This window comes from Guillardia theta, assembly GCF_000315625.1.
Source record: "Guillardia theta CCMP2712 unplaced genomic scaffold GUITHscaffold_22, whole genome shotgun sequence".
In the NCBI taxonomy this organism is placed as follows: Eukaryota; class Cryptophyceae; order Pyrenomonadales; family Geminigeraceae; genus Guillardia; species Guillardia theta.
In genome coordinates, this window is record NW_005434652.1 from 302,993 (window position 1) to 329,938 (window position 26,946).

Consider the following 26,946-nt stretch of genomic DNA (forward strand, 5'->3'; position numbering starts at 1 on the left):
GCCTCTTCAATTTGGAAAAGGGATACCGGAGATTCAAAGCGCCACACCAAGAGTTCTGTCAGCAACCCGAGTGACAGCGCAAACGCATCGGATGGGGTTTGTGGCCTCTTTACCACTTGGAGAGTACCCCCCTCCTAGCACTCAAAAGCACCCGTCACCAAATCGTCTGCCATCAAATTTGAACAAAATTCATGGTCCGTGACTTCAATGAATTCCATGCCATTCTAACGAAGAGAGCGTTCTATGCCACTACCCCCTGTAATTCTTGTACACCCAAACATTTCCCACAATGAACCCCTATCTTGACCTGACCCCCGTACCCCTTTTATGTTGTTTACCCCCTTGAAAACCGGACCCCCTTATAAAACAACTCGGCACTCCCGTCCCTCTCTATAAAAAGATGAGTCCCTTGCAACAGCTACAACATAGTTCCTCGAGAAGGGAAACATAAGACGTTAACTGTACAATCCTCCGCCCCTCCCCAACGTTGCAAGATCTCCTTACCGCACACAACTTGCTATCTTTCATTGAGATAATTCTGCACTGATCGCTGAATTCTACTGTCGAATGGTTGCCAACACAACAGAAGCAAGCAACAGGCGCTCCATCACCATCACCAGCGAATCCTTCTATCTCGACAAACATATCCCCTCTGTATCGACCGACTCTTCGAAGAGAATGGCACCAACGTATTCAGGTGTCAACAGATCGGCGAGTGGCGAGAAGGACGCTAAGGCAAATTTCCTGCTGCAGAACGTGATCAGGGCGAAAGAGAAGAGCGGAATGCATATCAAGCTGGATTCTTAAAATCCAGCTAGATTTGAGTGCATTCGAAAATGTTAATAGCTGTAGCATATTTCTATCCTCTAAAGCAAAGCTTTGATCATAGGCGTCATATTTCTCGTGTACTTATAAATGAACATATTTGCAGACACCTGATCGATTGACCACGTTTGGAAAGGAAAGCTTGATCGTTCATGAGCTCTTAAAAAATAATCTATCACGATGTAACGAGACAGAGACAGACAGTCGTTCTCCTTTTACAACATGTTTGGGTTCATGCATAAAGTAAACAGCCTGTCTCCAATGCCGTCCTGTCATGGCTGAGGAATTGCAATCAGTGCTTATCTCCGGGCAGCCTTGAAACATATCAAGGGTGTACCAAACAACAAATGCATGCAGCTTGCCAGTGTTAATTGCACACAAATCTCTGTGCACGCATTGTTTCAACTCAATGGGCTGCGCATCATCATCCCAATGCATTTCGAAAGCTTGAAACGATTCTGTCAGCGCAACGAAGGAATGATCAAGAAGACGACAACTCCATCTGGCTCGAGAGAAGATGTTCCAGTCTGTGATGTCGAGGCCAGAAAATTGAGTAGATGGCAGCGAATTCAGATTCAGAATCTCCTCGCTTTCGATTGCACGTGCGTAAACGCAGATTCCCCTCGGTACAACGATTGCACCGTCGTTGAGCAAATGTTCTCTGGCATGCTGTAAAGAAGGAAGGAAGCTTTCGCTAAAAGGATCGTCTCCAAATGTTTCTGATACAAAGATATCAGCCTTGTCCAACATATCATTAGCCTCGTTGTCGCCCACTGATATGAGTGTGCTGAGCTTTGGAATAATTTTGACTGAGCCCTGCAGTGAGTTTGCAGCCACTACCCCCCTTGCACAATCCGCCATCCCTGGCGCCTTGTCACAGCCGTAAACCCTCTTTGATCCCGCACGAGCTGCCATCATGGAAAGAAGGCCGCTGCCGCATCCAACATCGAGAACAGAAACTGATTCCTTCTTTTCACGAACGGCAGAGACTGCCTGCTGAATGGCAATGTGGTATGCTTTAGCACGGTGAAGATCATTGATCATAGAGAAGTGGTACAGCGGTATCCCTTCGCAGAGAGTAAACGGGTCGATGTCGTTGTTCTCCTCACAACTCACCTCGTCCTCCTTCTCAACGGCATCCGTCGCCATGGGGCTGTTTGGACACGGAAAGTAAAACCCATAGCCCGAAACAAAGATCGAATCCACATCCGTCTTCAAGGACATACCCAGCATCCCATCCTCATCTATGGTGAAGAAAACCCCAATCCTGCTTCCTGGGACACTCTCGATGTATTCCGTCCCAAGTCCGTAGAGCCATAACAGCTGCCATGTCCACTGTTCCTGAGCCGGGCCAAGATTGAGAGATGAAGAGCCATAACCATCCACTTCATACCAGTACACTAACCCATGAGCAATGCCAGCATGTTCAAGCTCGATCACCTTTGTAAATGTATGTCCAAGATAAGGAGAGTTTCCTCTTGCGACGTCATTGAGGTCGATTGTGAAAGCTTTTTGAGGGGAGGAAAGAAATCGATGGGGGATGGTCTTAAGATTGATGGATCGGGTGCTCCTCGAGAATGTATTGAAACCTCTCAGGTCAAATCCTTCAACGTCCTGCCTAACCTCCTCCATCTCTGCTATGCTGAAGCTCTCCACAAATGCAACCCAAACACTTAGAGACTTTGGAAAAACATTAACCGTGCCTGTTAAGAATCCATTTTTGCGCATGTGGATCAACGACTGCAAGAACTCTCCGTTTAACAAGTCTTGTCCGAAAGCCCCGGTGATGTCCAAAAGCAGAGTGTCTGGAGGACACAAACGTTGTAGCTCGACCGGACTTCTCTGATTCAAGATACTGCTGTTGATGATTTTGATCCTCCCATTGAATCCATTCTTGTCGATTAGTTTCTGAATGACTTTCCCCCGAGCCTTGAGTGCCTCATAAACGAACACTTTCTTCGCCCCGGCCTTTGCTGCCATAAGTGATCCTACACAGGCACAGTTCCCCCCCCCGATATCATATAACACATGTGGCGATAAGGCAAGGATGCTTTCCTCCAGAATCCTCCTGTAACTCTCATTTCCTAAGAAAGCGAACGACTCAATGGGCTGAAACAGCCTGTTGACAATCACCAGAAGGTTTTCTCTAGCTTCCTGACAGATCTCGTCGTCAAGGTCTTGGGAGAGATCTAGTGCCTCTCCAAGAAGAACAGCTGCCTCGTCGTTCTTCCCTGCCCTCCCCATCTTCACCGCGACTTTGAGCAACGCTGCTCGCTCCTCTGCCATCGCTCGCTCTTCTACGGATCCATCTTTACTCAAAGTTAAGTTAAAAATCAGTACGAGGACAATCAGGAGAGTCGAGGAGGCTTGACCCTGACCGTGACTGTCGCACAGGCCAAACGGCGAGAAGAGAAAAGACAGCGAGAACCAAACCTAAACCTGCCGACTGCTGTCCCCCAAACTTAACTGATACCTTCACTTAACGGCGCGCAGGACAAGTCCCCCGCGCGGCCATGCCAGCGATGTCGCGGTGGCCGCCGCCGAAGGAATGAGACGCATACCGGGATGCACCCGCGATGATGGCAGCGTAGGACAGGGAGGCCTTGAGCTGACGGAAGATCCTGGACCGAATGCGTTTGCAAGTCGGATCACCTGAGACGTCTTGCGAGGCCGAGAGACCATCCAGCGCTGCCGTTTCCTTGTTCGCCGAGCGATCCGCCGCCAGCCACCACAGAAAGCGCAACGCATCGTCCTGCAAGAGGCCATCAGTGCTGGCGATGATGGGAAGAAAGGCCTTTGGCGGGACGTGCTGAGCATATGCATTACGATGCCCTCGGATCTTCCGCTGTGCTGCCGCTTGCAGTTTGCTCCGAGCGAGGTCCGGTATTCCATCATTGTCAAAAACATGTGACATGCTGAAGTCCAGGATTAACCCATGCCATCCGCCGCCAGTAGCCATCAGTTGTGGAAGTTCAAAGTCCCCTACATGATGATCTTCAGGGCCATGTTGGGAAACGTTCTGCCTGGTGCCGGGTACGCCTTGCACGTGGACGCGGCATCTCACTCCGGAATCTTTGATGAGGGTACTGAGGACGGCATTGCACTTCTCATGCGCATCAGTCCATAACTGGCTGCGGTGCCTGCAGGTTGCCATGTGTGTGGTCCCCCCAGGATGACGAAGAAGATGATGGCATCGATCGCAGTGCGGCGGGAGGTCAACCGGCAATCCATGAAGAAACTTGTCAGCGGCAGCCACCAAGCTGATGGGCTGCTGCTCAAAGATCCCAAGGTTTGTACTTTCCATAGTCGAGTGCCAAATCGTGCGCTGAGGGGTAAACTGAGACAGAAGTTCATCAACCGGGTGGCCTGGTACTCGAAGGGGAGTAGAGAAGCTGGAGTGGTGTGCCAACAAAGATCTCTGGCGCTCTGAAAGGTGAGCCCGAATACTGCGGAACCGGGGAAACTCCGAGAGGAACTGAGCCGTGAGCTCCCGCTGGGCGGGGATGAAAAGCGCACTGCCCGACGTCCCAAATAATTCAGGCGAGGGGATCCAGCCATTGTCGCACGCCTGAGGAAGCTCCGCCAAGGAGGTGTACGCCGAGATGCCCTGCTCCATCAAGTGCCTGTGAGTGTCCAAGAAGGCAGCAAGCATGGGGACAACATCCCCAGCGTCCGCTTGCTGCGGTTGGCGGATTCGAAGCAATTTCACCCGCCCATTTGAGAAACTTGGCAGTCGCCGACCAGAATGCGGTGTAGGCCACGCCCTCCTGCGGGGTGAACCCATCTCCTCCAGCACTATAAGGCAACTGACGTTTGAAGTAGGCGAACTGAAGGTCAGATGGAGGGGTGCCAGGGGCAGGTTGCAGGACAGATGAACCCTCCTGTGCCTGGTTCTGTGGCCACTGAAACACCTTCGCCAGGAGACGGAGATTCGCGACGTCAAAGCACTTGCACTGGGCAGCGGTCAAGGCCGGGGAGATTCCACGCAAGAAATATTGGAGGGTGGGAACGTGGGTCGTTTTCAAGAGCTGCTTGAGACCCAACGCAATGGGAAATTGTTCCAACTGGGTCAATTCAGCATTGAGGGCATTCACCTTGGCAGTGATAAACTCTTGCTGGAAGGACTGAGATCCTATCGGGATACCTCCCAGGATGATCCCCTGGCCGCGGAAGGCAAACTGCTGCAAGCCCGGGTACCTACTGCAAATATGCTCTTGGATGGCTTGTTGCTGACTAGATTGAAGTTCACACCAGGACGAGGAGAATATCTGCGAATCCCTGGGTTGAATCTCCAATCCTAGCTCTTGTTTTAAAGTATCAACCAGCGATGCAGTAGCCTGTGCGGCAACTGAGAGCTTTCCAATAACAGCCATGTTATCCGCATAGGCCGGGAAGACACAGTCGGGAAAGGTCTCTGCGACTTTGACCAGGGAAGGGAAGGTGGTGTGCGCAACTTGAAGAGAGCCATCGCCAAGGGGTCCCCCTGAGAAACTCCCGTGGTGGCCGAAAAAGCCCGAGTCTCTCGCTGATGTTTCAGAAACTGTAACTTACCTGCCTGGCCATAATATTGATGAACATACGGAAGGACTCCTTGGGAAAAGTTCTCACAACGATGCTCGGGAGCAAGGAGGATGTCAAATAGCCGTTGGCGAGAGATCTCATTGAAGGCATTTCTTGCGTCGATCATGATGATTACCGTGGGATCAAAATTATCAGACTCACCTTCGCCCTGGTCTGTGAATGGGTTGGCAAAAGAATGGGGTCCTAACAGGCATTCGATGGTCTTGCAGAATTTGAGACAACCTTCCTCCAGACCCACGCAAAATTGCAGGACCCGAGAGTGACTGAGGGTGAAGTGGCTCTCCAAAGATTTTCGGTAGAAACGACAGAAGATGCTAGACACAATCCTTCGCTCCAGGTCCCCTATCACAATAGGTCGGATTCCGCTCTTTTCCACTGCCTTGGCAGCAGGAATGAATCGCCCCCCTCTGGTGTATTCCTCGAGGAAAGCGCCCGAAGGGATTCCCAGCGCGATCGGCTTCAATATGAGGCGGTAGTTAATGTATCGCTGTTTGTGATCATCATGCAGTCTGAGAATGTGTCGCAGGTGCTGGAACGGTCGCCAACCAAATTGATCAGGGGCCGAGGAAGCAGTGAATCGCCGCAGGAATTTCCCTACCTCTCGCTGATCTAAAATCTTGTCAAGCAATGAGGCCGGTTCATCGGCGATGGCATCGTCGAGCTGAGCACTTAGCATTTGCCTTGAGGACTCCCGGAGCCGACTGCGTCTAGGAGCGTTGGAGGAATGGGTTCCAGTCTCGTCGGAAATTTCTCACGAGTTTGCTGCCATAGCTGCTCAAATGGATCTGGGGAGAGGCCATGGCCCACAAGCGCCTGTCGAGCTTTCTTCATATCCCGATTTTGGTAATGCTCAACAGCCGAGAGGATTTTCTTTTTCTCCAACTGCTCGCTCTCCATCACTGGCTGCTGCACGCCCGCTCTCGCACGGTCAGGTCCTTGTGGGCGACCTGCATTTTGACGGTTAGGTTGTTGGCGCCTACCTTGCGGTGCCCGCCGGTCTCGTGCCTCGTCCCGACCCAGTTAGTCCCGCCGTGGGCTGCTGCGTGACATCCTGCGGATCTCCACCGCTGCCAACCGCTGGGCCGTCTTGGTCAAAGGAAACACCCTCTTCTAGTTTCAGCAATGTCTCCCAACGCCCTTGGAGGAAATGGTGGATACGGTAGCTCACATCTCGGTTTTGTCGCGAGATTGCAAGAACTGGATTCACTCTCAGCAGGAGCAGTGGGAGACAATGCCACAAGCTCCCGGGATAATCTTAGCTTCCTCGCAATGCAAGTCAGGGTAACCTTGTAGCAGGTCTAACGTAAACTGTAGCGCACTCTTCCATTTATCAATCGTCTGGCGATTGGGGTGTTTGATGGTTGTAATGGAAGGATTACGAGCCAGGAGTGCCGGAAGCTTATGTGGTCCCTCAGTGTTGAGCAAAGAGAGGGAGGGCTCTGTGCCAATTCGACGTACCACAAGGCATGTCTTGCGGACGCAGATTATGAAAGTAAGCCGCTGCGCTAGATTGCGCGCCAGGGTCTTCTGGGAAAAGATTTGCCGGTTGAGGAGGGGGCGGTGGGGGTGTAGGATTGACCGTAGGCTGATCGGTGGGTGTCCTCTGGGAGATGGATCGGCGAAATCTTGCCTGCTTCCGAGGTCTTTGCCAGTTCCCCGAACCTCCTCCAGATCCAGCGGCGGAGGAGGCAAAGTCATCCTGCGGAGGAGACGCTGCAGAACGAGATTGCCCTTCCAGCATGTCAGGAGTCCGTAGGGGTTCCTGCTGTGAGCGGGGCTCAGAGTCAGAGGAGCTCTCTTGGGACACAAGGCCTGTATGAGGAAAGTGGGACGACGAGCCCGGCGTGCCAGTCAGTAGAGGATCAACAACAGAACTGTGATGACGGAGGATGGCAGGCCGCTTGTGCCGCGCCATGATGTCTCACAGTGATGATGGAAGTGAGAGCGGATCTTCACGCTTCCCTGGATAGTCTCGATTTCAGTAATCGTGGCAGTGTCCTCGGAAGCTCGGAGGACCCGGGCCCACCAGATCCGCCCGGACCTTCGGCCCCGGGCTGCCGGCACCTGAGTGACTTTTCTGGGGTTGTAAAGAAATCGAAATGGAGACCTTTCTGAGGTGAACTGCTGGTACTCACTTGTAGGTACTTGGTAGTAATAATAATAAATATCTTATTATTTTGTAGGTCAATGTGAATTCAACTCGTACAAAATTAAAACTGTTTTCCTCCAAAGCAATTAGAAGCACTACCCCATCCACCCCTGCAAAGAACCACCAAATGACCCGTGGCCATGGCATTTCTCACACCAAAAAAAATTCATACCAAGCCTTCTGCAGACTTCACAATCTTCACCTGACCACCACTACCCTACCCCTGGGATCCGATACCTCCTGCTATTAGGCCACGGGGTAATCTTTTCACCTACCACCCCTTGGTCTTCCATCGTATCAGGTTTACTCACCCCCTATCTGTCGCTGACCTCAACCCTACCCCTCAGCCTACTTCTCCAACAGGTGAGTTTCGAAAGCTCTAACCTATCACCACCCCTTCCTTTTACCACAAAGTACCCTACCTTAGTTCCGCTCCCTGCCCCCAACCTTCCCCCCCCCCCCCCCTTCTCTCCGTTCCCCTTGCCCTGCCACCCACGCTTCACACGTCGTGCACGCGAGCACGCAGCAAACAAGCCAACAAATCTCAGCAACCAAACTGAGATCTCCTGTGTCCCAGCTTAGCAGTGCCTCCGACTGTTTGGGAAACACATTCCCTAGATTACAACAAGCTCTATCGTGATTTGCAGGTCTATATCCCACGGGGTTCACGTCCAACCGATTGACTCGATACTCCTATCAAGCTAAAGGAGCCGCATACTTCAAAGAGTCTATTCCTCTCTCTTCTCTGTTTCCCCTTCTCCCAAGGGAAGTGAGTGAGGCCAGCCTTACGAACAAGAAAATTCTTTCTCAAAGCGAGTTTCTCCGTCAATTACACGGTAATCTACAGGACTCGCAGTAAGCGTGAAAGTTGCTATCCGGCTGTAATCACAGCCCTACTGATATCGAGATTGGTCCCAAGGAAAATCGTTGCTTTCTTTCAAGGTCTACAAGCCAAGCTCTGATATGGGGAAAACAGTACTGTTTCGATCTCCGTCAGCTTCAAGCAATAGACCAAGCATTGGAATTCTGACGATCCCAAAAGAAAGATTCAAGAGAGCAAAGATCAGACATTCAAAAGCAGTTTCGACGTCTTTGAGCCAAAAAGGAGAGCAGTCATCATCACGAACTCAACAACAACACCTCACAAGGCACTGCACTCACCTTGATGCCACCAAACCCAGCAGCAAGATGGTACCCGATGATGACTCGATTGTACTTTCGCCTGGAACATCCGCATACTCCGATACCGATGCTTCAATTGAGCAGATGTCCCCTAATTTCGAAGTTGACGACTCCAGCCTCGACTTTTCCGATGTTGACCTTGCAGTGGGCATGCTGGTACGGTACAATGGCCTGAGTTTTTGAAGCTGATTTGTCTATTTCAGGATCACCGCTTCCTCTACGAATTTTCTTCACACTATGAGAACAGCAAGATTCCGATCTCAGTGTTCGAAGAGAGCAAAAACTCAAATACAGAGATCGCCAACTTCGAGTTTGAGTCTCCTTGTCAGGTACGTCACACTCTTGGTGACCATCTGATGCAATGACCCTGCATTCCAGGCAGATGAGTTGTCGTGGCAGAATTGCTTTGAGTGTGCTTCAATGTGGAATCATGAGATTGGGAGAACTTTGACAAATCTCTAGTCTGTGGGACTTAATCTTTTGCAAGCCCAGGAATAGAAATCATTTCGATCCTGGTGTGTATGCTGACTCGGAATTCAGCAGCTGCCGATGCGCATGTGATATCTAGTTGTACATAGAGCATCCATTATAATAGCCTTGAGTTGGTTTATGGAATAAAAACAAGAATAAGGATCAGCTATTGTGCTCCTTCGGCCATCTGCCTATCCAGAATTTTTCATCCTGGAGTCCTGTGTTGCGTACACCACAACCCCCATCAGAGGTAAGCTATGGTCTACCCGAGAGCACTATGGCACTATCACGGCACTGAATCATATCAGAGCAAGAAATCTCCTATCATGTTCTAGGGACGTACCCCTTGTGGCCGCAAACCTGACAGAAGTGGTCCTTGTGTGCCCATGGGGGTTTATTGAAGCCGCGGGAATGGTAGATACCATTCGATAGCACTGTTGTGATGTCTTGTGCGGTTCCAAAACATGTGGAGTCTTTCGGATGGTTCAGAGCTCTCGATAACTTACCTCCTCCTCGCTCGGCCCCTTCCCCATCATTGCCGTGTTTCAGGCGCCCATCGTAACCTACCTACCCCTACAGTAGACAGCCTACCCCCTGTCGAAGGTTGATTCTGCAGTCATATAGGTGGGTGATCAAAAGCAAACTCCTGCTGATGCCCTATCCAGACAGAAGCAGTACCCTACCCCCAAGAAATTGGTTTCTTACTACCCCATACTTTGAGAGAACGTTCAGCTGGATAGAGGGGGTACATGACTGATTCTTTCGTGGATGTTGGGGATCCAGGAGGGGTCAGAACGGAACATGACAGCTAACCATGGGTGGGTACTCATTGTAGGGGAAATAGGGGGTATCTGCTAGGTCAGCAAGAACATGATGAAAACCAGTTTAGCTCCAGGATATTTGGGCTGCAGCAGTGAGCTAACTTGTTTAAAATCGGATCGTCTTGGGACCCATGGCGGGCGATGGCGAGGAATGCGGCGAGATGGGGAATGAGGAGAAGAGGGGAGGAAGAAGACGCTCAGATGGATGAACTGCTTCTCCTCTCCTGGATTGATGAGATCCAGCAGCCTTATCTTGCTCTCGAGCCTGCTCTCGCTGGTAGACGTCGGCGGCCAACGACCTCTGAAGAAGCAGTTCATTTACCTGGTCCAGGTTCAGACGTATCAGGAGGCTCTCCCATGGGTGTGAGTGAAGATTTTTGTCTTCGCTTTCATGGCATGTCTACGTTTCGTGACTCAGGGGTGACAACAGGGCTCTGTTGGATCGAGAATCCTCTCATGTCAAGGTGCTTGTCTGGGGGGAGCCGAACCCCCCCCGGCGAGATGCTGTGAGTGCGATAATTTTCCGGCCACAAACTACGTGGAACACAGGGAGAAATGAGCTGCTGCAGGTTGTTTGTCCTTGTTCATAATGGGTGTTTCACCAAGCACGCTTCGCAGGCAGCCCTGCTTAGTGAACAGGCGAACAATTTGCTCTACAAATACTTCATCTTCATGGATGGCGATGTTGTCCTAAAAGAATCTTTAGACTGGGGTATGAATGCTGGCGATCCTTATACAACCTTCGAGCGGTAGATTGATGCTCTCAGCATCGTTAGCCTGAAGCTGCTCAGGTATCTCTTGCTCTGGGAGCCTGCGGTTGGGTTTCCAGGGTTTTTCAAGGATCCACCGGAGGTGAGCAAGATTGGACCAAGAGGCTGTGCAGATTGTGTGATTGTGTGATGGCATGTAAAGATAGCACGGAAAGAAGTTGCGACAACCTACAACTTCGATGCTATCGTCAATGCTATCCATCGGCAAGACCATCGCTGTGCAGCGACATCAATGACGAGGGTCTTGGCCTTGGTTGTATGCAGGGATGCGATTTGGCTGTTGCTACCGTATGATACGCATTGGGAGCATCGATCATGGTGGTACTCCCAGGTAACTGGACTGCAGTCGTGTTGGTGAAGCAGCTTGCTCTAATCTGTGAATGTGAAAGTATATCGTGGTATTCTTGTCTGCGGTCTTCTTCAACCAACACAGGTAGAACACGGCATATCAATGTGGTTGCCTGATGTTATAGATTGCAATTCAATGCAATCCGAGCTTACAACAAGGAGACGGGGTCTTACACCCAGAGGGACGACGAGTGGGAGAGGGTATTGGTGTGGATGCTTTCGTCACTGAGATGCGATGTCGACCTGCTTGCTATTCCTCTTGAAGCAAACAACCACATTCCAAGCTTGCCACAACATGTGCATTACTTTCATCCTAATGCCACTGTGAGCTCTTCTCGATGATCTGCCCGGTCATGGTCTTTCGATTGTTTTTGTTTGACTTATGGCAAAGGTTGACTTTGGCATTCCGGTTGCGCTGAAGAAAGGCAATTTGTCGTACACAAGGAGGTTTCCCATCAGTCTTGTTTAGTTTCAGTGTGATGAAGTTCTGTGTCAGAAACAACCGCTACGACCCCTGCCATCCGTACTTCCAAAAGAAGTGAAGGAGATGAATGGAATGCTTGCATGGATCTGACTTCAGGCAGGCGAACCTTGCTGCAGTCGCTGAAGATCGTGAACGCCACCAATGATTGTCGGAGCCTGCAAAGAATTGACTTGTGCTGGTCCAACACGACAGTTGTATGGGAGATCTCTTCTGCGCTACAACACTACACCCGCATTCAAGGTAGTATACATGAAAGAATGCAGTTTGTTGAAGTGATGGAACTACAGCTGGGGTCAAAGAAGCAATAGGCTCAAATCTCAGAAACAACATGTCCTCCTTCTCTAGCCTACGAGATTGCCCGTACGAAGAATTTAAGAATCGCAGGCTGTTCAACCACGGCTACGAGTTGATGATGAAACTTCATGTCGACCTTCTCTTCACTCGCCCGTAAGTCTGCCTTACCCCTGCTCGCTCTCCAGAGCCAAAGTATTTGCTCATACCTTTCTTGTCTGTAATGCCCTGAACTTTCCTCTGAATTCTTTCTTTCGTCTGATTTCTATCTTCTGACTCCTTTTGCCCTCACGGCTGTCAGGTCAACAGCCAGTATTTACCTGTCCTTTGGCACGAGTCTTGCAGCGTAAGAGCTTCCTTCTCGTCTGGCTTATTTGAATCATGTAACTCGTCAGATGGCCACAGGTACGGACTGAGCGACCTGGCAAGGCGATGTTTCTTAGCCTGCGTTCGTCTGCAGCCCTCAAACGCATGTTGCCGGCATAATTATCGACTTCTCACACTCTCATCTATAGAGTGAAACTCATGAAAGACTCGCCAGTGATGGTCCGGATCTGCGAATGCCGGAAGCCGAGGCCACCGGCCGGGCACTGAGATCATGACTCGGCGCGGCCCGGCCGCGCCCGCGCCGCGAGTGCCCCGGCCCCCGCGGCGACCCGGCGGGGAGCCTCCGTACGGTATCTGGCCGTGGACCCGGTGTGACTCCTGAACCTTGGAGCCTACTGAACGGTCGGAGCCTCAGAGCCTCGCGCCACTGCGGGCCGCACTCATGATCATCGGATTCAACTCTCAGTAGCCTGACTCTGAGCCTGTGAACTTAGCCTCAGTGTTCCGACTTTGCCAGTACTATACCGGGCCCGCGCAGTCAGGGAAGGCAGAAGGAACATTGAAGGAACCAAAGCCCTGTACGTTTGCTGCCCCAAGCAGGGGAAGAGATGGCAGGTGCGAGACAATGCAGGGAGGGCCCGGGGGCAGCAGGGGGCTGAGGGCGTGAACAGGTTGATGGCAGCGGCACAGAAACGTAGAACATACGCACGAGAAGAGCCACAAGCCAGCGAGAGGTTGCTCTCCTCCCCTCCTCCCCCGCTGTCTCAATGTTCACTCTCATTTCCCTCCAGGCCAAGCCTCCTCCCTTCGAGCCTCCCACAGCCACCTCAAGTTGACGCGCCGAGCTCAAGGGAAGGGCTGGTGAGTTGGATCATACATGCTCCTCTACGATGTTTATTCATGGAGCTTGTGCAGCAGGAAAAGGTCCCGCGCAACAGAATGTCTGAGTCAGACAACACAGATGTGAGTTTGTACCTCTGCTGGGGCTGCCGGCAGTAGTGACTCTGACCTCAGCAGTCTCAAGCCCTCGTTCCAAGCACAGGCTCAGTACAACACGTAAGTGTCTCAAGACACTTGCAGGTTTTTTGAGCCCGCATGCAGACAACAACTGGGTACGGCGACGGGATGTATGGCAGTGGGTACAACAGTTACGGCGGATATGGAGGCAAGCGCATCGATGCGCCGACCTGTGAGACTGAGAGGCTGTTTTGAAAGGGTATGGGTCGACATACGGAGGAGGGTACGGGAGCATGTATGGCGGTATGTCGGGATACGGCATGGGAGGGGGTTATGGTTGTGCGCCTTCTCTTTGTACTTCTCACTGAGTTGCGGACAGGAATGATGGGCTCTCGTTACGGCATGGGAGGGATGGGCATGTATGGATCTCGGTTTGGATACGGCACGGGAGGATACGGCATGGGAGGATACGGCATGGGGGGATACGGCATGGGGGGATACGGCATGGGGGGATACGGCATGGGAGGATACGGCATGGGGGGGATGGAAGGCGGTCCCATGTAATGGAATGCAACCTGATTTGATGGAGAGTAGTAAGTTCACCTGTAGGACACCACTTCAGCGAACCATCGAGACAGTTTCACGCGTTTCTGGAGTGATGGATATGATGGTGGAGTCACTCCACATGTCCATCTCCTCCTTCATGGTCAGTAACCCTGGGGTCTCTTTGATCTGGTTTGAGATGTGTGGCTGACAACAGGAGCTTGCGGGGAGGCTCGGATATGCTTCACACGAGCTCCATGTGCTGCTCAATCTGTTCCGTGCAGCCTAGTTGTATGCTGACTGTGCTCAGGCGCTCGGAACAACTATCTCTTTCATGGGTATGCTGCGGTCTATGGTTGACTTGATTCTTTTCTCTCGCTCGTTCCTTACAAGCTTTCTCTCCAAGGGGCGATGGATCTGGTCTCTCCCCAAGGACTCCTTTGGACTCTTCCTGTCAGTCTCTCTGTGTCGGTTGCATCGTCTTATCCCTCTGTCTTGTTCAGGAGGCTGCTCGCTGTCCTGCTGGCGTGGGCAGGGTTCCGCTTCTGGAAGAGGAAGTGAGGACGATGTCTGAGGAAGGAGGCAGGGAAGGGTCTTACCCTTGTTTCCTGCAGGTCACAGGAGATGGAGGAGATGAAAGCGAACCAAATGGCCAATGAGTTCAACGGCAACTTCCAACAGCAGCATCCCATGGACCCGTCGGCTGCCATGGGATACCCAGGATATGACGTGAGAGGGAATCAGCTCTCTGCGGGCTACCAGGCGGCTGGAAGGGGGATGGGGAGAGGATACAACGCTCACTACCCGACAATGAGGCAAGGGGTAGGAGGCAGCAGGGGCGCATACTCGACCTTTCCTAGCAGCACGGGATCCAGCCAGAGAGCAACTGGCCGAGGGAGAGCCAGTGTCGAGAGGTACGACAATAGTGGAGACGGAGGAGAGGATGGAGAGTTGGATGGAGCCAGCGCTGCTTGGCAGCAGTCAGCAGGAGCCACAATGATGACGCAGTCCGAGGAGGATGGAACGAGCAGAACCATGCCTTTTTCTCAAGCGCGTGCAGGAGCAGGACGAGGAAACAGCTCGATCTCTAGGATGCTCATGAAGTCCCAGGAGAGAGACAGTGTGTAACTATCCAGTAAAGGGCGATGAGCTTCGAACACCGGATTCCGATCAGCCTTCAAGCTTGCCGCACTGTGACTGAAGTTGGCTCGCCCAGGAGCCGGGTCGCATTGCAAAGAAATGCTCAACTAACAACAGGACTCACAAAGTTCCTGGTGCCGAGGGCCATGTGCCACCGTTGGTTGACTCAGTGTCAGGCTGATCTTTCGGAGTCCGGTTGGGCTGCCAACGTCTGACAGCTCTGGCTCGGCCGATCCGCTGTCTCAGATCACAGGGCCCAGTGGGGAAGATGGGATCTACTGGGCCATCGTCGGGACCCCGGACTCTGTCGACTGTGACACTGAGGAGGCACGGTGAAACACGTAGTATATTCAACGTGAGCAAGCCACTAACTGATAAGAATCTAATATGATCTCATTCACAGTCTGAGTTACCTCAGACTTGGGACGTTCCGAACGAGTCTCGAAGCTCGAGGGTCACCAACAGCAATGCTTTAGGGATCGTAAGGAATTATGACGCTCTTGACTTCGACATAGTTTTCGAGAGCATAAGGTCCCTTTTCGCGCCCGTTTCCACTCTATCCCGAATGAGCAAGTAAGTGGACGAGTGGAGATGAAAGAACAAGCTAAGACTAACCTCTTTGTAACCTCCGAATGGAACACCAGCGTCAACATTGTTGAAGCAATTGAACCAAACAGTTCCGGCTCGAAGAGCTCTGGCAATCTTCAAACCGACCTGCACATTCTTCGTACAGACACCGGCTGCGAGGCCAAAGGTTGTGTTGTTGGCTCGATCGATCGCTTCCTCCACGGTTTTGAATTTCATCAATGACATCACAGGACCAAAGATCTCCTCTTTTGCGATGACCATATTGTCTTGCACATCAGCAAACACAGTGGGCTGGATGAAGTATCCTTTGTCTCCGAACCTTGCTCCTCCTGTGGTAAGTCGGGCACCTTCCTTCTTCCCCTTCTCGATGTAGCCCATGACCCGATCGAATTGTATCTTGTCGACCTGAGGCCCTTGCATAGTCTCAGGGTTGCTCGGATCACCAAGAACTCTAGCTTTGGACTGTTGAGTTGCCAACTCGACAAACTTGTCGTAGATGCTCTCCTGCAAGAATCATGTTATGAGAATATCACACTCCTTGTGGTTGGAAGTTCGACCTGTACAAAGATACGAGAGCTTGCACAACATGTTTGACCTTGGTTGAAAAAGAGGCCAAGCTGAGAAGGAATACTTCACAATATCATCAATGCATGACACGTGAAAGTCTCACCTGCGCTACCTTCAAGGCTTGCTGTAAATCAGCATCCTCTAGAATGATGAGAGGAGACTTTCCTCCTAGCTCGAGGCTCACTTTCTTCATGTTACTCTCTGCTGCATACTTCTGAATCAGACGCCCCGTCATTGTCGAGCCTGTAAAAGCAATCTTGGTCAAGTCCATGTGGCTGGCGATCGCTTTTCCTGTTGGATCCCCAAAGCCAGAAACGATATTCACAACTCCATTGGGGAAGCCTGCTTTCTTGATGAGCCCAGCACAGTATAGAGCAGACAGAGGAGTCTTCTCGGAGCTCTTTAGTACTACGGTACATCCAGCAGCCAACGCAGGGCAAAGCTTCCAAGCAAGCATGAGCACAGGGAAACTGCAGAAAGAGTCTCAAGAAACATCATGTCACGGTGCAGATGTACTCACTTCCAGGGAATGATCTGTCCAACTGGTCCGATTGGCTCATGCCAGGTATAAGCAAAGAAGTTGCCTTCTACGGGAAGAGTCTTGCCTTCCATCTTGTCGGCCCATCCAGCAAAGTAACGGAAATGCTGGATGGCAAGGTAGATGTCAATGTGACCCTCGGACACGGGCTTGCCATTGTTCAAGGACTCCAAGGCGACTAGCTCCTCTTTGTTCTGTTCAATGAGGTCAGCAAGTTTCAGGAGCAGGTCCCTCCTCTTGGTGCCGTCCATCTCTCGCCATGGTGATCCTCTTTCAAAGGCTTTGTTCGCCGCGATCACGGCACGATCCACGTCCTCTGGAAGCGCTTCTTGCACTTGACAAATGACTTCTTCGGTCGCAGGGTTGAAGGTCTTGAAGGTTTTGCCGGATTTCGAGTTGACGAACTCGCCATCGATGAAAAGCCGAGTCTCGTACTTGGACATGCTGTGTTAGGATTCTGTGACACCAGTAAGGTAATGGCAGGGAGAAAATATCGAACTCATGTTGTTGACATAAACTGAATGATGAGTTCTTCACATTCGTATACAACAAGACAAGAAACAGTCGTGTCCAGCCAGCAACAAAGTGACTGAACATCAGAAGTCACCAGCACTCCTAAGCAGGGGAGAAAGACGGTTGATGAAATTCAACAAAAACAACTCAGACTAAGGCATGTGCAGCATATGGACATGGATACCAAGGCCAATGGAGAGCAAGCAAAATTGGAATAGGAGGTGTATGGAAACTGGCATGGGAGGGAGGGAGGGAGGGAGGGGGGGAGGATAGAAACATAGTCGCTTCCGACCGAGGATAACTTATGCGGCCGTCTCAACTGGCAACAAGCAACTTGGCAACCCGTTCACGGTTGTGACCAGGCGCGAGGGTAACGTGACAAGTCGCGAGATAAGACTCGCCTGATTGTCCTCGTACTGATTTTTTACTTAACAGTGCCGCCGCGCGGCACTGCGGCCGCACTGGCGGCCGCCGCTCATTGAACAACAGGCTTGGCACCGTCACTGAGCTCCGACTCGGAGTCGGACCGTCGGGCCGTACTGTGAGTCGAACATTCTAAAAGGGGGGCCCGAGGGGTGTATATATTACCCCCCCGGGGAGGAGGTCAAAAGGGGGTGGTACGGATGGTCAATGGAAGAAGTTTCAGTGACTGCCCAACTGCTCTACCACCTGTCTGTGAACCCGGGCTCAGGTGCCCCAGGACCCCTCCGGTTGGACCCCACCCCCTTGATGTTGCCTCAAAGTCGCCATGAGTCAAGTACCCTACCGTCTAGAAAAGTCAACAGAAAAGTAACTTTCAGGAGGGGTACTTGAATGGATCAGCAGGGGTCCGGTAGCCTCGAAGAACCCACCCCACAGTGATACCTTGTTTGGCCTCGAGGCATGAAATGGGATGATGGAGATGATGGAGATGAAAACAACAAAGCCATGTGAGGGGCGGGGGGGGAGAAGGCAAGAGGAGAAGGAAGGGAGCCTGGGGCCGTCGAGGGAGGGGGACGAGAGGAAGAGGAAGAAGGAGATAAGTAGGACGATGAGCAACCATGTCTGATGAGGAAGGAAGGACAAACTTTCTGTAACTCTTTGAAAGGATAACAAAAGATGAACACCACATAACAAATTTGAAAGAGGATAAAGGATAGGCCACAGACTGAAGCTGTCAGAAGGAGTCAACAACAGCCTCTTACTTGCTTTTTAGGCAAAAATGGTGTCGAACCCAGTTTTGCGGAGGACGAACCCAGTTTTGCGGAGGAAGAACTCAACGAAGACGAGTTTCAGGAATCCATTGGGAGTCTTTGACAACCCAGATGTCGAGGAATCTCATATCGATCAGTCAAACACAGCGAAAGATTTCGCATTGAACGATGAGATTTATCAGGAGATGCTTGGAGCGAAGCTTGCTAGCATCAGGCAGCATGTGAATGAGATTGAAAGAGAGTCATCCTCGCGGAAAATTCAAGAAGAGAATGTTGCAACTCTCAGTCGGCTCCGTCAATGCTCGACGAGAAGGGAGATGCTCATTGTTTTGCACGAGAAGAACTTGCACGGGCAGCGGCGGTGGATTCCTTTCGTGTACATCAAGGCGTACTCAGAGATGAAGAGCTTGTGTGAAGGAAATGATTATATCACAGAGGGAAATGATCATATCAAAGAGCTGAAGAACATGGAGGAGTACATTCTCAGGAAATCCCAGCAAAAAAATTGGATGGAATGCAGGGGCCCAGTGGGAGAGCTTCCCGTGCACTTGGCTTTCTTGTTCGGACTGGACGAGTTGGGCAGGAAGATGATCAAGCAGGCTATCGAGAATGTCAAAACTGAGGAGCAAGGCAAGGATGAACAAGAAGTTCGTCGACGAAGTTGTGTCAATGTAACTTACGAAAATGATCTCAAAGTTTGGTTCAAAGAGACCAAGGAGGGTGATGCAGATCATGCGATTTGTGCATTTATTAGAGAACGATTTGGGGATTCAACAAGGGAGGAAGCTCTCCTTCCTATCAGTCGCCTCATGGACGTCGCATCAGGCAAGGACGGAGGAATGTTCACCGGAGAGAGCCTTCTTCACATAGCGATAGTTCAGAACCTAGAGGAGAGCATAACTTGGTTGCTTGAGCAAGGAGCAGATCTGCTGAGCCGGGCAACAGGCATCTTCTTTCAACCTTACAGTATCGAGGAGCTTGAAATTGACAGAAAGCTTTTTTCTCATAATCGCCAGATGAACACGTTAGGAGGAGCTTGTCACTATGGGGAGTTTCCTCTTTCTTTCGCTTGCAGCGTCGCGAGCCCAAGAATCTGCCACAAGATCGCAGGCCGAGCCTTCAAGTTATTGAAGCAGTATGAGGAAAACAAAATTGAGGAAGCTAATAAGGAGCAGGTGACGGAGCTTGTGGATTATCTGACAACGTGGCATTATGAAAACACCGATGAACATAGATCGCAAAATGACAAGTTGGATTGCAAGACCTTATACTCGGCGTTTCTAAACAACCGGGATCACCTAGGCAATACTGCTCTACACATGGCGGTTCAGCATGGAAATATCGACGCAATCAGGTGGCTTCTTGACAGTTCCGCGGAGCCATCCATGTGCATGCTCAATCAAGACAATCTCACTCCCCTCACACTTGCCGTCCGACGATCCCAAAAAGAAGCTTTCTCCGTCCTGAGGCTCAGGATGCAAGACTTGGCATGGACTTATGGTCAAGTAGCGATGGTGGCGACTCCTCTCTTTCAGATCGACAGCTTCAGAACGTCAGAACGATCCAACTCACCCGACAGGAGCGACGACAAAGCCTTCCAGCCCGTTCGCTCGTACCTCGTGCGTGACAAACGCATGAAGATCAAGGTAGCAGCCTCGTCTCTGTGGGAGAAGCTGCGACCCTCCCGCAGGGTTCAAGCTGTCCCCTACTCCTCCTGTGCCACTTACCATCTCCACAATGACCCCCGATGGAAAAGCGCAGTCGAAGTGCTGGTGGAGCACGAGATCGTTTCCTTTGCGTTTGTCAAGATCTTCCGAGATCTCGTGGACGGCAAATGGCTCGCCTTTGCACGCTTTCGATATCTCCGCTACCATTTCCTTCCCTACCTCACGTTCGTTATCTTCTGCACGATATCCTTTGAGCGGAGATGTCGACAGGTCTGGCAGGACGTGATGAATGATGGTATCAACAGCGACTCGCTGATCATGACGGCGAGCGAAGAGGGCATCATCATCATCGACATCATTGTGTACCTTATTGGCATCCCGTACCTCTTCTACCTCAGCTACTTTGAAGCTCGCCTTCGCAGGAGAGACTTGGATCCCGACGAGGATTTCCAACTGACGTTCGATGAGATGATCTTCTTCCTGTACAAGAACGTCACTTCCGTGAGCTGCCTCACGAGCGCCACCTGCTTGACCGCCGTTGCAATCTTGCGCATCTCAGGGCACAAGGGAGCGAGGGGATGGAACGACGCCAGTCATTCGGCTAACATCCACCGCGACGAGTTTCGGCTCATGGCGTGGCTGATGCTTGTCCTCTGGTGCAGCCTGCTGCACATGCTCCTCCCTTTCCGCTTCATCGGGCCCCTGCTGATGACAATCTGGAAGATGCTCATCGGAGATGTGTTCAAGTGGCTGTTCGTCTACATCTTCATCCTCCTCGGCTTCTCGCAGTCCGTCTACATCCTCATTCAGGATGCCTCCTTGGAGCACGGCTCCTTCCTCGGCTCTGGCTTCTCGGAGTTGCTAACGATGAATGCTCCCGTCTCCAACTTCGACTACGTCGTTCGATATCTCTACGTCACGCTCGGGGATGTTCGACAGGACGAGGTGGAGGTAGCAGGGAGCACCTTCGCGGACGTCTGGTTAGTCCACATCGCCTTCATTGCCCTCTCCACCATCCTCCTCGTCAACCTCCTCATCGCCACCATGGGCAACACGCACAGTCTTGACATCTCCGCGAGCGGATACCTCAACTGGTGGATGTATCATGCAAACATCGTGCTTCAGATGGAGCGAGAGCTCTCGGAAAAGGACAAGATCAGCCATCGCAGTGGCCAAACCCAAAGGGAGGCTGTGAATGGCAACCCTGCTTCTGCCGAGTACGCCTACACATCTGTAGGAACAGCCCTGATCCAGGAAGTGGAAGGGACAGAGGCCAAGCACAAGGGTCTGGAGTTTGAGGTCGAGCAGCCGTGGATGCCCGGCATGGATTCCAGAAGATCCTCCATGCGGGACGGGAGGATCGGCAGCGCTGAGAGTTTTAAGCGCCTCCACTCTGGGTCCCCGAGCCCGAGCCTAGCAAACTCTCCGAGATTTCACTCTTCGGACCGAGACAAGCAGCTTTCGCTTCCTCGGAAAGATGTGCGACCAGCGCCGATGCACTCCTTCGGCGTAGCGCAGGTTTCAACTCAGACAAGAATCCCTAGGGAGACGAAGGTAAATCGAATGTTCTCGAGCCAATGTTGTTCCTCCTCACTTTGTTGTGCCCAGTTTGACAGCGCGCTGCAATGTATCATCCAGAGCTCGGCAATCTCTATAAGGTACGGTAAACATTATCTCTCACTCCTTCAGTTCCTTCCCTCCCTCCCTCCCTCCCTCCCTCCCTCCCTCCCTCCCTTCTCCCTCCCTCCCTCCTCTTCCTTGACACAGCAACCGGCTCACCGTTGCTTACCTCCCTTACTGTACTGATTCACCTTCACTCAGCCCTGTCGACTGCATCGACGGGGCAACACAGACTGAGACATCTGGCGACTCTCTGCACCGTCACTTGACGAGGCTCAAAAAACTTCCTGGGGCATCAACGAGGCCGCGACGACCTGAGCCTTGAGGCCGCTCAAGTGAGCACTGAATGTCTGCCTTGTCTCTTGTCGCCGTTTGGCCTGTGCACGTACTGATTTACGGTAAGTGAACTTTGAGTGAAGTATTATTGAATTTCAAGTTGAACGGAGTTAAAAGTTCAAGTGAGTATCCGACCGGGCCTCCCGCCGCGAGGTATACGGTAGTACTGACAGTGATTCCGACTGGCCGCGCAGTATTATTAGTCAGTGTTGATGTCCGACGGTCACGGACTGAACGGCATGCGCGCCCATAGTATGGTCAAACTCGGACCTGGGACCGTCGACTCGGCGGTGCCGCGGTGCGATCCGATAGGATGAAGTTCGGCGGGGGCCGGCGGTCACCGGCCGCCTGCCGCAGTGGGCCGGGCAATGTCCGATCCGACGGCGAGTAAAGATCCGACCGTACAGTGAGTACAGGCTGGCACACTGACTGGTAGCCTAGTGAGCGACTGATCGGACTGGGCCAGTGGCCGCTTGGCACTGTCATGTCGGTCATCATCATCAGCGGCGCGGCCGCCCGGCCCAGCCTGTCCGCGGCGCCGATCAGTCACGGTGGGCCATCCCGGCCCGGGCCGGCGGCGATCACGGCAGTACCGTCTACTTAGCACCGTCAGTCCCAGTCACAGAGTAGCACCAGATGACGCCTGTCACGGAGTCCGGTCTCTTTACTCAAAGTTAAGTTAAAAATCAGTACGAGGACAATCAGGGTCAGTGTACGGCACCCGGCGGCCGAGGCGGGACTCGAAGGACCCCTGCAACCCACTCAGAGGCTTGCCAGGGGTGCAATGCCATGATGAGTGAGAGCTGTAGCCTGTCTCACTTACCTGCAGCGAAGGCCCAGGCCCAGCAATTTCCTTAGGTCTCTTCTAATGCCAAATCGACAGGGAAGTGGCCTGAGAAGACACCACGGCACAACGTCGCAGGGGCGGTTACCGTAGCCGGTAGTACCAGGCCCTGAGCCTCCGAGGGGGATCCTGAGTGGGTGGGGTAGTGACCGAGGCCACTGGCAGGTTCAACGTTGTAACGGGTGAGTCGCTTGGTGGGACCTAAATGCAAGCTACCGGTGGTCATTTGTCAAGGGTGTTGCTTGTGGGGGTGGGGGGTTATCAAGTTCCCGTCGTCGTTCATCAATTAGGGTACTCGAAATAGAACCAGGGGGTAGGGGTAGACAAGGATGGGGTTGGAAGCGTTCACGGTGGGTTATGGGAACCTGGAGAGGTTCCATGAGAAAATATGAGGGTGGGGTGGTCCTGATGGACCGTCCTGTAAGGCTCGAAAATGGGCAGGAGGGCTTTAAGAACTGTGGGTGGGGTAGTGTCCAATACCCGGTCATCTCCCAGAGGTTATCATTGAAGACAAGGGGTACTCATGGAATTCCGAATTGTTCATGGGGGTACGGGGGTGGGGCCTGTGGGACCAGGGAGGGTTGACCAGACAGATTATGGCAGATGGCAACGCACAGTTGTGATGAGCGGAACATGAGAGGAGAGAGGTAGTAAAGGAGGAGGGGACAGAAACTTTGGGGAGCCAAAACCTTCAGACAGGAGATTCTGCGCATCACACAAGCAAGATCCACGGGATAACGGGCTGGTACATGAGACAACGCACAGAAAACTGGCGAACAGAATAGAACGTGGGGCGGGGATTCTAGCGTGAGAGGCCTGGCGGAGTTCACAGAGTTGCGAGGAAATCATAGGATTGATTGAGACCATCTGCGATGGTTAACAAAGCCATAAAACTAGAGATAATACGTTTGTTCGAGTTCAACGAGTGCGCGAGTTGTTCACAAAAAGAGAAAAATTCTGATCCGCGCTTGAAGTTGGAGCTCAATGCCAGTAAGAATGATGACAAGCTCAACAGCCGCCTTCTGACGTTTGGTCTCTCATCGCAGCACCGAAGAGCAGCAGTCGTAAGTCGAAACGATCCAAACGCTGCATGGCGTGCGACGCCCAGATCAACTCGTGGTCGACGAGATGCGAAGTGAGGAGCTCGAGCGAGCACGAGCAGATGCTGACGTCGCTTCTCAGATCTGCGGGTTTGAGCTCGAGCTCGAGGAGCCCCGGCCGATGGCGCGGCCCAGCAACGAGTGGACGCTGAAGCGTTTGAAGATAAGAACCCCGTGAGATGATAGTGTTTGTGTTGGTGCTGCAGCGTGTTGATCGACTTTACAAGGCAAGGAACCCGTGAGGTCAAACTCCCGATGCCTTCAAGTGCCCTGGATGGAACCACCTGCTTTGAATGGTTGTCAATGCCCACATGACATGTCATCCTGGCAATGTCCATGTCAATTTTAGTGTTTTCATGTTAATTTCCTATCCTTTAATGACGTCTCTTGAGTGTTATTTACCACAACCCAGCACGTGCTAGAGCAAGCAAAGTTTTTCTCTTTCAATCATTACATTATCAACAATTCTCTACCTATGAGTCACTTCTCCAGGAGGATATGCAGCAATTTAGAATTACTGCTGCATTAGCTGCAAGGACAGATGTTATGGGAATGAATTGGAGATGGCTGAGAAGTACATTGAGGAGCCGTTTGATGTCATTGATCTTTTTCTCCCTTTCTTCACGAGCATGCAAGAAGGAGAAGTTCCTTTTCAATAGATCAGATGGAATAGCCGCAAATAAAGCACAATGCCTCTGCTCGTTGAGTTGAGGAGCTTCGGTCTTGTTTGTGGTTTCCTATAATAGGACGAGTAAATTCAAAATTTCATGCAGGAGAGCACGTGAACAAACCTTGTGCAGAGATGCAGGAATCGCTTCTAGAGGAGCAGAACGCTGCTGTGCCGGAGGAGAAAGCGACGGAGAGGCTTGAGGTCGACTTCTGCCGAAACCATGTCAGCATGTGAGCGAAGAAACGAACACGAGTGAGCTTGAGTTGCCTGATGTTGTCTTGTGAGCTTGCCGAATTCTCTTCTCCTCTTGTAGTCGACATCTCAGGGCGGGCCTGGCCGAACGACACCTTCCTTGCATGGTTGGTGTCTTTCGTGCCACCTGTTTCAACGAGTCAAGTGAGGTCAAGCACGTGAGGACGAGACCGTGAGAGAACTTCTCCAACAGCCTGCGAGCTTCTTCTTGTGCCTCCTGCAGCGGAAGACCGTCATCGCAACTCCATGAGGGCTCGTACAACCATCGACTTGCGAACGACGTCAGGTTGAGGAGAGCGAGACGGGGAGGGCTGAGAGGAGACGGTGCGAGGAGCAGGCGGGGGAGCAGGACTTGAGTGTGGAGCCTCGTCGACTCGTCTCTCGCTCGCAGCTTCTCTCCTTATCGTCGTTGGCTGAGGACTTGTTTCCTCCTGGGACAGGGACTGTTGCTCTTGCGCTTTCATGTGCGTCGTTCCGCTGTCCCGGTCAGCGACCTCAACTCGTTCGACAACTGCTGAGGAATCATCACAAGTCGGTAGAGATGACAAGGGAAAGAGCTGACGTGCGCTTCGAGATTGCTTCAGCTGCTCAAACTCTTCCTTTGCTCGATGGAAGGAGGTCATGGCTACCACCATGTCATGGTCATCGTCAAGATTAAGCTCGATCACCTTCGTTGGCATGCCACTTGCTCTCCTCAACAAATTTCTTCACTCGTGCCATGGCGTCTTGGTGATTGTGATCTTTCTCTCTCCACGTCATGAGCATTTGCTTGCACTCTTCGGCGATCTGACACAATGAGAGTCATCTCATCAGCCGACTAGCAATCTCTTCAGTTTCACAATCAGCTCACCTTCTGTGCCTGAGACGACATTGCCATTGCTTGCTTACTCGTTGCCAGGCATGTTTGCACCATCCTGACAGTTTCTCATCTTCTCACGTTCAATCAGAAACATCAACTCACTTCTCGAGCTGATCGAACTCTTCTTCCGACCGACGGGCTTGTCGCGCAGGGGCTTCCACGTGTGGACTCTACAAACACAGCGACTCGTCAGTCACTAAACAGAACGTGGCTTATCCGCAACCTGATTGTCGGAAAGGTCCCGTTCATGATGCGAACTTTGTCTCGATCCTTCATCTTCCTTGCTCGAATCGTTTTCGTCCTCCTCCTCCTCTTCATGTCTCCTTGGCAACAACTCCGCCTTGTTCCTCTGCTTCAAACTCCTTCCTTGCGTTCTAGCATATTGCATCGATCCCGACGTTTCGTCCTCACGTGCATGGGCTGCGGGGCTCTCCTCGTCCCCTCGTGTACTCGCATGACTACCTCGCGCTGAAACCTCCTGCTCTTGGAACTTTTCTCTGACATGGGAAGGAGTATGTTCATCGCTGTAGAGCTCTGTGTAGCGCATCATCGTATCTTCCATCCGGTTGCTGATCATGTCTTGACCTCTCGCCTGCTCGCCGAGGGTCTCTCCGTTACTTGGGTCTCTTCCTTTCCTAGGCTCGTTCCGCGAGGACTTGCGCGAGAGCAAATCGTCCACATAGTTCAACTGAAGACAATCATCAACGAGCAAATCCACCAGACTGGCCGCAGAATACAATCATCAAGAATTCTCTGAGAAAATTTCACAGGATGGATTGACAACCATCGGCATTTGAGAGATTCTCACAGCAACAACTACCATCATCACCAGTGACAACAAACACAAATTTCACGACGATCGCTCGATAAAATATGAGGCGTCAGGCCCAGCAGCCCCCACCTGCCTCTCAGCCTCATTTCTCAGCTTCGCGCTCTGCTCCAGAAGCTGCGAACTCATCCCCTTGTCCATCTTTCTCGAATACTCAGGGGAGAAGCGAGAGGAGGAGGTGCGTCCGTTGCTGCTGTCAGGTGAGGAGGACAGACGACAGGTCAAAGGGTTCACGTGTGTGCGAAGATGGACTTGTCTGCTGGTGAGAGGACTTGCGCAGCTGCGAGCTGAGAGCGTTTGGCTCTCTCGATGAGCGAGTCTGTAAAGGAATGAGGAATGGGAGGAAGAAGAGGAGGGAGGGAGGGAGGGGAGGAGGGAGGAAGGGAGGGAGGGAGGGAGGGGAGGAGGGAGGGAGGGGAGGAGGGAGGGAGGGAGGGAGGGAGGGAAGGGGGGAGGGGGGACGAAGGAAGGAGGAAGTTGG

At 52.0% G+C, this 26,946-nt stretch overlaps 10 protein-coding genes across 10 annotated transcripts; 7 read left to right on the plus strand and 3 right to left on the minus strand.

Moving 5' to 3' along the window:
* Positions 1-567: 567 nt before the first annotated feature.
* GUITHDRAFT_105890 (hypothetical protein) lies at positions 568-807 on the plus strand (the record flags this gene model as incomplete). The annotated part of the gene is made up of 1 exon (XM_005835206.1): positions 568-807. The coding sequence occupies one exon, from the start codon at positions 568-570 to the stop codon at positions 805-807; it is 240 nt and encodes a 79-aa protein (XP_005835263.1).
* A 168-nt stretch (positions 808-975) lies between these two features.
* GUITHDRAFT_68878 (hypothetical protein) lies at positions 976-1,974 on the minus strand (the record flags this gene model as incomplete). Its single annotated transcript, XM_005835207.1, has 1 exon — positions 976-1,974. The coding sequence occupies one exon, from the start codon at positions 1,972-1,974 to the stop codon at positions 976-978; it is 999 nt and encodes a 332-aa protein (XP_005835264.1).
* A 1,177-nt stretch (positions 1,975-3,151) lies between these two features.
* GUITHDRAFT_151847 (hypothetical protein) lies at positions 3,152-3,710 on the plus strand (the record flags this gene model as incomplete). The annotated part of the gene is made up of 2 exons (XM_005835208.1): positions 3,152-3,446; positions 3,478-3,710. Coding segments are annotated over exons 1-2 (217 nt in total), but the record flags the coding sequence as incomplete, so codon positions are not given.
* Positions 3,711-8,101: 4,391 nt separating this feature from the next.
* On the plus strand, positions 8,102-9,757 carry GUITHDRAFT_151848 (hypothetical protein). Its single transcript, XM_005835209.1, has 3 exons — positions 8,102-8,893; positions 8,941-9,066; positions 9,116-9,757. Exons 1-3 carry the CDS (start codon positions 8,519-8,521, stop codon positions 9,197-9,199), a joined length of 585 nt encoding a protein of 194 aa, XP_005835266.1. The 5' UTR covers positions 8,102-8,518; the 3' UTR covers positions 9,200-9,757.
* Positions 9,758-10,584: 827 nt separating this feature from the next.
* GUITHDRAFT_105893 (hypothetical protein) lies at positions 10,585-12,082 on the plus strand (the record flags this gene model as incomplete). The annotated part of the gene is made up of 9 exons (XM_005835210.1): positions 10,585-10,778; positions 10,821-10,881; positions 10,942-11,130; positions 11,189-11,232; positions 11,273-11,354; positions 11,539-11,594; positions 11,644-11,685; positions 11,732-11,871; positions 11,919-12,082. The coding sequence occupies 9 exons, from the start codon at positions 10,585-10,587 to the stop codon at positions 12,080-12,082; spliced, it is 972 nt and encodes a 323-aa protein (XP_005835267.1).
* A 1,507-nt stretch (positions 12,083-13,589) lies between these two features.
* On the plus strand, positions 13,590-14,904 carry GUITHDRAFT_151849 (hypothetical protein; the record flags this gene model as incomplete). Its single annotated transcript, XM_005835211.1, has 7 exons — positions 13,590-13,766; positions 13,816-13,912; positions 13,967-14,008; positions 14,060-14,104; positions 14,156-14,202; positions 14,253-14,306; positions 14,364-14,904. Coding segments are annotated over 7 exons (976 nt in total), but the record flags the coding sequence as incomplete, so codon positions are not given.
* A 457-nt stretch (positions 14,905-15,361) lies between these two features.
* GUITHDRAFT_68828 (hypothetical protein) lies at positions 15,362-17,025 on the minus strand (the record flags this gene model as incomplete). Its single annotated transcript, XM_005835212.1, has 5 exons — positions 15,362-15,445; positions 15,505-15,981; positions 16,035-16,094; positions 16,148-16,514; positions 16,565-17,025. The coding sequence occupies 5 exons, from the start codon at positions 17,023-17,025 to the stop codon at positions 15,362-15,364; spliced, it is 1,449 nt and encodes a 482-aa protein (XP_005835269.1).
* Positions 17,026-18,296: 1,271 nt separating this feature from the next.
* GUITHDRAFT_105896 (hypothetical protein) lies at positions 18,297-21,900 on the plus strand (the record flags this gene model as incomplete). The annotated part of the gene is made up of 3 exons (XM_005835213.1): positions 18,297-21,509; positions 21,564-21,613; positions 21,777-21,900. 3 exons carry the CDS (start codon positions 18,297-18,299, stop codon positions 21,898-21,900), a joined length of 3,387 nt encoding a protein of 1,128 aa, XP_005835270.1.
* Positions 21,901-23,344: 1,444 nt separating this feature from the next.
* GUITHDRAFT_151852 (hypothetical protein) lies at positions 23,345-24,326 on the plus strand. The gene is made up of 4 exons (XM_005835214.1): positions 23,345-23,745; positions 23,802-23,890; positions 23,938-24,029; positions 24,083-24,326. Exons 1-4 carry the CDS (start codon positions 23,628-23,630, stop codon positions 24,168-24,170), a joined length of 387 nt encoding a protein of 128 aa, XP_005835271.1. The 5' UTR covers positions 23,345-23,627; the 3' UTR covers positions 24,171-24,326.
* Positions 24,327-24,620: 294 nt separating this feature from the next.
* Positions 24,621-26,606, minus strand: GUITHDRAFT_105898 (hypothetical protein; the record flags this gene model as incomplete). Its single annotated transcript, XM_005835215.1, has 9 exons — positions 24,621-24,904; positions 24,949-24,994; positions 25,041-25,288; positions 25,340-25,402; positions 25,446-25,563; positions 25,628-25,691; positions 25,739-25,806; positions 25,860-26,324; positions 26,538-26,606. 9 exons carry the CDS (start codon positions 26,604-26,606, stop codon positions 24,621-24,623), a joined length of 1,425 nt encoding a protein of 474 aa, XP_005835272.1.
* Between the last annotated feature and the right edge of the window lie 340 nt (positions 26,607-26,946).